At 40.7% G+C, this 10,583-nt stretch overlaps 1 protein-coding gene across 2 annotated transcripts in view; it reads right to left on the reverse strand.

Annotated features, from left to right (window-relative positions):
• Nucleotides 1-8,949, reverse strand: part of igsf21a (immunoglobin superfamily, member 21a) — a 178,943-nt gene extending 169,994 nt beyond the window's left edge. Inside the window, exon 1 of one of the 2 annotated variants that reach the window (XM_080460822.1) lies at nt 8,463-8,949. In XM_080460822.1, coding sequence (XP_080316948.1) covers nt 8,463-8,601 — 139 coding nt within the window. In that variant the 5' untranslated portion in view covers nt 8,602-8,949. The remainder of the gene's footprint in view (nt 1-8,462) is intronic. The other variant, XM_080460821.1, reaches the window with a different exon arrangement.
• Between the last annotated feature and the right edge of the window lie 1,634 nt (nt 8,950-10,583).

Consider the following 10,583-nt stretch of genomic DNA (forward strand, 5'->3'; position numbering starts at 1 on the left):
AGTGGGATTCGCTTGAGCCCAGTGAAATACGAGGCTGTATTAAGCCGTATAAAAATAAATAAATAAATAAAAATGGATAAAAAGCAAAATGAAAACAACATTTGTGTGAATTTATTCCGTTTCTATCGAGTATCTGCTCTTTTGTGAACATCATGTCTCAATATTATAGCCGTGAGTTTGTGAGTTTTAGCCTGTGGGTGGAAAATAGAAATGTGTTTGGATGTAAGTGTGAGAGAATATGTTTCTTTAGAGGAACAAGACAAAGGTCGGAGAGCTTTCGGTAAGGCTGAATGTGAGGGCTGAACACTGGCTCTGATAAAGGTATAAGACCCACCTGTCGGCCAGGTGGGGATGCTACACTGGGGGGTTCAGTGTCCAGTTATCCAAGGCTGACATGCTGCACGCAGCATGGTAAAAGAAAATGAATGAACGTATTGTACTGCAGGAAATCCAACAACAGACACAGCTGGTCAGGGGCAAAACAGACAATGTGGCTGCAGGTAGAGGAAGCTCAGTGTTAGAAAGCCATATCAGACCGAAGTGTCTGGGCACAATTTGGCTGCTTTGTATTCTTTTTCATTTATTTATTTATTTCATTCTTCTTAGTGAGTCTGCATTTCTTTTTTTCTTTTTTGTTTTGGAAAATTAATGTAAGCAAAAAATATAATACAAATCCGTATTGCTCTGGTCTGCAGCCTGTGTGTTTGAGTTTGAGTTTTTGCTTCGTTTGGGAAACAATTAGTGTGTTTATCTATATGTTGTTTTGTGTATTTGTAGTTTGTGACCCGCTGCCTGGATAAATTCATGGTTTCCGTTGGGTTTCTTTGTGTTTGTTTTTGGTTCAGCTTTATCACACTGATGCCACCCATAATCTATCTTAATTTAATTGAGAACATTCTAAATCTGTTTTGTGAGTAAATATTTACATTTTCAAACAGCTTAGTGTTGATGTTTTAATATTAGGTGAACCTGTTGACACTTGTACTTCCTGAATAGTGTGACTGCAGCAGTTTGTTCTTATCATTTCCTCTCCACCCAACAAGAGCACAGGTAAGGGCGATGTGAGCCAAAGCAGTCATCTACAGCTTGCTTATTTTTGTGTCGTACTCCCAGAGCTACGGCATACTTCTGGTGGTCCAATCAAATCTAGATTAAACCAAATCCTTCCCAGAATTATATCTCCTCTCCCTGTTCTTTTCCATCCTGATACACATCGCAATACAAGCACTAAAGATACCTTTGACTTAAAGCAGTCGCAGTACATCGCCTTAACAATTGGACAATAAACTTCAAATATTCACTGAAGTCCTGTGGGAACTGCATAACATCATCAAGATTATTTCAGGTCATTGAGATTTTTGTGTGAAAGCCATTTCGTTTTTAGCACACTTGTCAACGCGTACAAAGCTGGCTGAAGCGCTTCAACAAAGGCTGTCATTTCTGGGTCACCAACCTGTTTTAAGTTTTAATATTGCTCTTTCATTGCATTTAATGGGATTTCATGATACAAAAGGCAGGGTCTAAAAGGTGGACATAACAAAAATCATATTTTAATTGACGGTGATCACTGAGGGAGACAATTGGTAGCGGTATGTGGTATCGGCACTGACTGCTGCGTCACTGGATTTTCTTTACCCTCGGTTAGGCTCTCAGCTACATCCAGACACCATTTTATTGTATTACTCATCTAATTTGAGCCAAAGTATTTTTGCGACATGTAAGAGGTCAACTCTAAACAAGTTGTGTTGCGTGTTATTTTGTCTAATTGACTTGTGTTCATATTTTTTGATGAAGCGACCACCTGTCAGCAATTAATGCCGTATATTTCCACAAGCTGCAAAGACCTTAAGAAGAGAGGACTCACTGTTGCAGCGAAGGTATCGGTGGAATACATAATAGAAATTGAAGACAAATAGGTTTGGTACCGACTCAAAGATAGTGTGATTTTAAATTGCGTCCTATTTCAGTGTACTGTACGCTGAGCCTAGGACGGTCTGTGAAAATCTGAACTAAATCCAGAAATAAAATTAATCACTAAATGCATCCAACATTTATACTTCACTTTCAATATAAAAAAACACTTGTGGCAAATTCACATAAAAAAAAAAAAAAACTGGTCCTGTATTACAAACACGTGTGTATATGTAATTATTTTAAGTTAAAATGACAAAGCAAAGAGACAATAGCAGTGCAATAAAAATGGCTTCTAATCTGCACATAATCATTTTATATAACTTCTGAGAGCAGCGGAGTGATGCAAAGCTTGGTGATTGTTAGATAGCGGCATATGCACAACCCATTTCCCAGCTTTATATCTCCCCCTCTATTCCTGTGAGTCAAGACCAGCCATCAGCAGCAGACAATCAAAGTGCACCGGAAACCAAAAGCGCGATCCAGTACCTGTTCAATCTGTCCACACTGCCCGTGAGGCGACCTGGAGAGCTGTGGCATAAGGCAAGGTAACATCTTGGATGTTACAACAAATGGTTTGGAGTTTTTTTAGGGGGAAAAGCATGCAATGAAAATAGCACAGGGAGAACTGGCGATCTGCTGGAAACAGACATATATCTGACTGTAAGACAAGTGCAGTTCTCGCTCAGTTTTACAGCCGACCACCTGTAGCGGTGTCATTACACATCAGCTCTACATTGCCTCTGCATCTGCATTGTTAACTACAGTCAAAGCTCTGTGTTTTAACTCTACTTTCTATAACTCCCACTATCCGTTTCACCTTTGGCCCCCTCCTTATCCCTGTAATATCCATGGATTCCACATCTGACCGGTGGCAAATCAGCAGAGTTGGCGTGTCCCGTTTCGTAATCTGCATAAAATCGGAGCACCTTGCACTGCTCTGCTCTTTGAACCTTTGTTCGGCTATTCAGAAGCCAACATAAAGCACTCCCCGCTGCACTTGCATTTCGCCGAGGACACACAATTGCAAGACATAAAGAAAAGAAAAAACAGTTCACTTTATTCACTACTTGTAATCATCTGGGGAAAGGGGCATAATTGATCAGACATACAGTTGTTGCACACTGTGAGAGGAGGATATTAGTCTGGCTTTCGAGAAAGGCTTTATTCTAAGTGTAAATTAAAAAAGAAGGTTTCCAACATTTGTCTGTATGACGCTTCATCTTGAGCTTGGGCTACAAAACTGAACAAGATGAATCTGTAACAAACAACACTGGCTACACCAACTCATGTCAGAAGAAAAAAAACTGACTTCAAAAAGCAGCAATTTGATATAATTTAAATTCATTTTCTGAACACTTATCTGTGTTCTTTAATCTCAAAGAAATCTCTGGCTTTATGAAACAAGTCTGTTCTTCCTTCAATTGCATTGTTATAAGGACATTAATATGACTTTGAGCTAACCTATTAGTTTTTTTTTTTTTTTTTTTATCTTTTCTTTTTTGGGGAGCATTGTGGAGGAGAGCTGTCAGGACAAAAAAAGAAGTAAAAAGAGAAAATCAATCTCCTTTGGATTTCACCAAAATCACAAATGGAAGGAGATACTGTGTGCAACATATGAACCACATCGAGATGAATCCAACCATTTAAACCAGATCTGTTAGACAGCATGTATTTTTTTCTTTCTTATTAAACGGCATCACATGGTGGAAGGTCATCAGCAGCGATGAACGGCAGGTAGAAATGAACCTTGACCTCGACACCGACTTCATTCAACTTGTTCTGAAGCTGATCTCAGCTGACAATCAAGCCTGTTTACATCTAGACTAAACATGTGATCATGATCTGAATATTCAAGTTATCCTGTAAACAGCATAATGTGATGGTAGTTGTCTGATTTTGATCAATCTGATTAATGCAGTTTGATTCCGTCAATACTTTCATTTTGTTGCGCATGGAGACTAGGTCATCTGATTCACTTAATTTTTTTTACATATTCCCAATGTTAAAACAATAAAAGACATAAGACTAAATTTCATGCTAAATTAAATAAAAACCCAAATGCTAAAACCACCATGCCGAGTACAACCACACAGGATCAGATGTTTTCAAAATAAAGTTTGGCGTCACTACATAAAAAGTCCAAAAGAAATCAAAGTGTTATAAAATAGGTTAAAGTTGGACTTTTTAATTATCGCGTTTCTGAAATGCATATAGACCCATCAGATACAAATATGCCAATTTTGTGAAATGTGTCTGATTCCTGTGGTTCTGTGTAAAGTTTCAATGGATGAGGTGCAGGAGATACAGAATCAAACTGAGTGTATCCTGCAGGAAAGTATCAATATCAGTATGGAGTATAGGATCGTTGAGAGTACTCAGGAAAAAGATGCCCGACACATCTCGGCGAAGTACAAAGTGACGTCATGTGTCAGCAACTTCACCCACAGGTAAGCAAGAGAACACAAGCTCTGGGTTCACAGGACAACGATGCTACATGCCACACATGATTAAAGTGTGAGTGATACACTCGTTAACAGCAAGCTGGAGTGTGTGTGTGTGTGTGTGTGTGTGTGTGTGTGTGTGTGTGTGTGTGTGTGTGTGTGTGTGTGTGTGTGTGTGTGTGTGTGTGTGTGTGTGTGTGTGTGTGTGTGTGTGTGTGTGTGTGTGTGTTTACGCAGTCGTTCAGTCTACAGTTCATAATACACACTGACCTATGCCGGCTGTAAAGCTGTTGGAGGTGCGCATAGCGACGACGCAGGCTGCACATATTGTTTGCATGTGGAGTAGGAATTAGCCTTTGTGGCATTTAACAAGTACTCATATCAGTCAAGTAAAGTTTAGTGCTCATACTTGGACACATCCATTAAAAAAGTGGTATCAGTGCAAACATATTTTTCACAAATGGCAACTAGGTCTGTAGATTTTCTGCAAAATGAAGCGACGATTGACTAAATACTGAGGATGTCTTTTTTTTTTTTTTTTTTGTTAAAGGGGGAGATGTCTCCAAATTCTCCAAAGTTCAAAGTTTTATCCTCAATGTGTGGAGTCTTAAAGCAGCGAGGGGAAGTAAAACTCAGACTATAAATGAGCTACAGACAATTCTGGAAGTGTGAACAGGAACATTCTCAGTTTTGAAACAAATAAAAATGACAGCTTCTCAAAAATAATATTTTGTGTCATTTGATGCGAGACGCAATGTACCTTCACCTTTTTTTGGGGATACTGTTGTTGCGTCCGGTTTGAAATATTTCAAAATGGATTATTTCCTTTTACGCTATCATATAATGGAAATAAGACTGTTAGCGTGGCTTTGATGGTTTGATATTTTTCATCTTTTGACGATAGGAAAAAAAAAAATACATTATTCGTTTGAGTGTCAAGTATCTTAAATGTCTGTGTTAGCTTTATTAAAAGGCAGCCTAGTTGCATAACCATACCCACATGGTTCTTCCCACAGCTGGTGTAACATGCATAACACATGCGTCTGCTACAGAAGCGTAATATGGGAGATCACAGATTTCTTTTGTACTCTTACGTTCCTCGTCTGGGGAAGCACGCTTACATACTTCACCCCATACTCTCAAGCTATAAATATGTAACCATTAAATATGTATTTTTAAGAATTAACCCTTAGAGGAACACGGGCCTACAGACGCCGGGTGTGTAGGCTGCTCTGAAAATTTCGACTCCACGACATGCTGAACAGCGAAGAAGAAGTTTCAATTTCAGGAGCCATGACTAGCTTATGAGCACATCTGCATTAAGCAGGAAGCTGTGCCAAAGAGGCTAAAACGAGAACACATCTGGCAGACAGCAATGATGCATGGACTTCAACTGAGAGGATGAAACGAGTTCGACTCTAAAGTGAAACACAGTGTGGGGCACATCTCTGAATTGTGGCGGGGAGGAATTGTTGTAACACACATTTTGAGACGGTTTGTGTGGTTCTAGGTTCCTAAAGGGAAACATCATTGACACACACAAGGAAAATGTTCAAAAAACAAATATAATGTTCATATATAGTTCTAGTTTGATATGTGAAAAAAACACATTTGGAAAAATGACAAACCAGCATCATCCAATCTCTTCATATTATACATCCATTTAGTTGAAAACACAAGGTTTCAAACAACCAAGCAATCTGGCCATGAGCTAACACAACTCAACTCCCGATAGTTACTGGTTAATGTTTTACCTTTCACTCTGCTTTAAAGAGCTCACAGTCTGCATCCTTTACTAGTCTCCAGGTTTCATGCTTTTGTACTTTATTTTGCTGTGAAGAGTGCATAGAGTTATACAGATGAGTGGATGTGCTATTGTAACGAGGGATGTAAATATAGAGATATAGAGGTGTGGCTATTTTTCCTTTGGGTGGTTTTGTTAATCACCTGCGAAACACTGAGGTACATATCACTGTGCTCAAAGTACATAATGAATAAAGAATGACTGATTGAGGCGTACTACTGTGATTTGTGAAAAATAAGTGCACGAGGAAAAGACTGACAAAGTAGAATTCATGGGTCTACTCATGTTATGAATGTAGTTTGTTGAGACAAAGGCAAAAAGCAGCCATCCAATGACAATACAATCCTACCCGAACTCTCTCACCGGCTTGAAAAATATCAATTTGTATGTGGTACACAATGTTGGTGGTTATTGTTATTAGGGTACACACTGTGACCTGTTTGTGTGTGTCTGTGCATACATACTGTACGTGTGTACAAATATGTACAAATAGACATACACGTGCGCAGGTCTGCTGTACGCAAATATGTCTGGTACCACTGAAGCACTTAGAGATATATTTCATTTTATTAAACATGAAGGAAATAAAGATCGGTTTGCTTGTTATATTTTTTAATACATACATAGGGGAATCAAAGCCACGGTGCCAAACCATGTGAGCATTAAGTCAGTGCAACTTAATTCCATTGAGTTGTTGGTTGAATTCTACCTTTCACTCCTGTTAACATGGCGAACACCTGCTTGAAAAATCCCACAGTGTGTGTTTGGTACTAACAGTTACATAAACATTTCCAAATCAGTATTGTTTGCATTGCTGAGATAATCTTATGTACCGGCACAGTCTAGGACCTGGGGGTAGTTCAGCACCGTAATCTCACCAAGTCAGCCCCCCCCCCCGAGGTATACTATCATTTAACACAATGTTAAGCTCAAGTGACATAATGATTTCCTATAGGGTTGGGCAAAGGCCAAAAACACTTCAAAACAACGAGATCCCGGGCTAAGAGCTGAGGTTATGCGGGTCAGTTTGTACAGCATGCTGATGTTGTAGCCAGAAGTGAACTCTCCTCTGAAGTCCTTCAAAGACCACACCGCTAGCAGCCAGTCCAGTGAGTGTGAGCCCACAACTCCAGCAGAATGGGAAGGAGTCAAACACTCCTGCTTCTCTCACTGAAGAAATCAGGTGCTTCTATGCAGTCTTGTAGCTATGCAAGCTTTAAATAATGAATATCATCTGGTACAAAACAAAATGCCTCTGAAAAAAAATTAAATAAAATGCACACAAATCATAGGCGAGGACTAACAATATCAGAACAGGGAGCAGGGAGCAGGGAGCAGGAAGGCATGTTATACCGGGAGGACCTTATATGTTGCAAATCTTCCACTAAATGTGGCTTCCTTTTAAAATTGCAGTGCAACATCCGATCCCCCCCCAAAAAGGAGAAGATACATGTAGGACGCATCTTAGTAATTCCTAAAACTACATACATATTTCTGAAAATCCGGGATTAGATTGTATGTGGTGCAAAAAAAAAAAAGAAAAAAAAAAAGATCAATGTTATGTTTTTCATCCTGTGAAATCCAAACACGTCAGCGGAGGATAAATAAGAAGAAGAAAAAAAAAAAAAAAAAAAAACACGCGACACTTATGGCACCGCTGTGCCGCCGCGCGCACACACCGCGCGCAGGGCTGTGGAGAAAACACGCACTTTCACGTTTCTTTATGATCCCACACGGCAACAACTTTAATATCTGTTGAGCTCAGGCACTGTCTGGTGTGTGGAGAAAAGCCACGACACCACCCCGACAAACACAAAACCGTGAGCGTGCGCTCCAGCATGGGCAGAAGTCGGCGCTGTCATTGCGTGCTGGTCGCGATAGTCAATGCAGAAGAATTAAGACTAAATTCATAACTAGGCCTGCCGTTACATCTCTTCTCGGAATTCCTCTGAGCAAGGTCGACATGAGACGTGTGAGCTGAATCCGACACATTATGCGTTTTTTTTTTTTGTTTTTTTTTGTTCCCCCATCCGCTCCTCCACGACTTGGTTGGCGCGGAGGGGGAAAGTTGGCATGAGGCAAAGCATGGCACCGATCGCCTCCATCCGGTTGTCCTGTTAATGGTCAGTTCGCAGATCTATAATCCGCTGTCATATATGCATCTCTCAACTCATTAGCAGTTTGTTAACCGTCATACGTGGATTTAAAAAAAAAAAAAGGGGGGGGGGGGGGGGGGCTGTCATGGGCTCCCGATCCGTGTAACAAAAAAAATTTAATAAATGACATGACAGGGTCAGACTTACCGACTGCTAAATCCAGTAGATCTGCGCACAAGAGCAAGCACAGTGAGAAGACCGTCATCTTTCCCTTATTTTGCAATAAATCCCAAACTCCATCTGCGTTTACATGCTCTCCGGGTCTCGGCTGTGTAATCCCCACCATTCCAGAGGTATGCGATTGAAAGGTGCCCCCAAACTATTCATGATGCAGCTCAAGTCTAAGTGGAGAAATAGGAGAAGTTGACAGTGAATGCAGCATTCAGAGCGGCGAAAATCGAGCATCAGATCAACCAAAAAAAATTAAAAATAAAAAATAAAAAAAAAAGAGTCACAGGATGCGCTCACACAACAAGCGGGATGTGGGGCTGTTGTTGGGTTGTTGTTTTTTTCCGCCGCACAGTTTAAACAATAGGGAGCTGCGCTGAGCCGCGGAGCAGAGAAAAGCTCTGGAAAAAACGGAGAGGTCTGGATGGAAATGTGCCTCCTATCCCTCCCTCCCTCTCTCTCTCCCTCTCCCTCTTGCTCTCTCTCTCTCTCTCTCTCTCTCCTCCCGCCCTTCACACAGACGCACAGTCATTCCTCATCACTCGCTCTTTTATTTCACACAATTTTTCTTAATCCCACCCTGGATTCAGACCCCTCTAATTCTACCCATTAAGCCGCTTTATTTCCGATGGATTTTTTTTTCCCCCCCTAAAAAAAGAAAAAGAAAACGATTTCCAAAGAGCTGTATACAGTCTGGTGCCTTTTTCACCGACACACACACACACAAATGAAGCAACCCCTTGTACTTGATCAATCAATCCATCACAAATTTAATTATCATGCATTGTGTATTTACCTGCTCCTCCTGGTTTCTCTTTTAAGCAGCAGAAGGGGCAACATTTGCATCAAATGCCAATCAATAAGGCAGGAGGTGGGATTATATGCAGTCTGTCCTGGTGGGAACTCTTGCCTTATACCCAGAAAAGTTGTGGGTTCAAGTCTAGACCAGAGCTTTTCTGTGTGGAGTTTGCATTTTCGCCCTGTGCCCTCATGGGATTTTTTTTTTTTTTCCATGATATTGCAGCATCCTCTCACAGCCTAAGAGCATGCATGAGAGGTTAATTGGTGACTCTAAAATGGCCCATAGGTGTAATTGTATGTCTCTCTGTGCGTGATGTGTGATGGACTGGTGACCTGTCCAGGGTGTAACCTGCCTTCATCTATTGTTGGCGATACGATCTGCTCCAGCGCTTCAGGCCCTTCATTTTATGGAGCTGTTCAAAAGATGGATGGATGGATGGATGGATGGATGGTATTCGGTACTGCAAAGTTGTTTGAGACATTAAATAAAAAAAAAACAATGAGTAGAGATCCATAAGTCTTAAAGCATTCCATCTTCTGTACTGCCTTTTCTAATTCCAGGATGAACCCTGGACACGGATCTATGAACAATTGAAGGTCACTAATTAACCTTACATGTATTATATGTTTTTGAAGATTTGGAGGAAAGCTACGGTGGCCGAGAGGTGCAAAACAACATTACAACATATGAAAATCCGACTTGTTAACGTTAATGGACGGAGATAGAAAGCAACCAAGTCATGTTTTGCCCGTTTTTGCGGACAACATTTGGACCGATTAACTCGGTTTTGTTGTTCGTGTTGTCAGTCTCTACAATGTTTGCGGGGGGGCATGACTCCATCGCTTTCCATCTCGGTCCGTCACAAGTCGGATTCACTCACTCCCGTCATCACTTCCGGGTGAAATCGGGACTCGTGCCCCTCCCTTTCCGGCAGAGATTCTGAAATGTAAATGTGTTTCAGGACTTGTAAATGTGTTACGGTAATGTGATTTTGTTTTATATGTAAATATGTTTTCCAAAATGGAAATTTGTCTCACATGTTGTAATGTTGTTTTGAACCTCTCGGCCACCGTAGAAAGCAGAGTACCCGGAGAAAACTCACACACTCATAGAAAGAACATCCAAACACAGCGTGTACATAAACGTGTAATACTATTGGCGAGGGCAACACTCAACCCAAACAGACTTATTTCCACTTTGTGTTAAATTGAGCACATCGGACTCTCCCTGTTCAAATTGGATGAGATCGTTTGTCTCATTAAACAGCATCTCTAATGCAGGCGCAGAAGGGACTTTGA

The sequence above is a fragment of the Lipophrys pholis genome (genome assembly GCF_963383615.2).
Source record: "Lipophrys pholis genome assembly, chromosome: 4".
Taxonomy (NCBI): Eukaryota; Metazoa; Chordata; class Actinopteri; order Blenniiformes; family Blenniidae; genus Lipophrys; species Lipophrys pholis.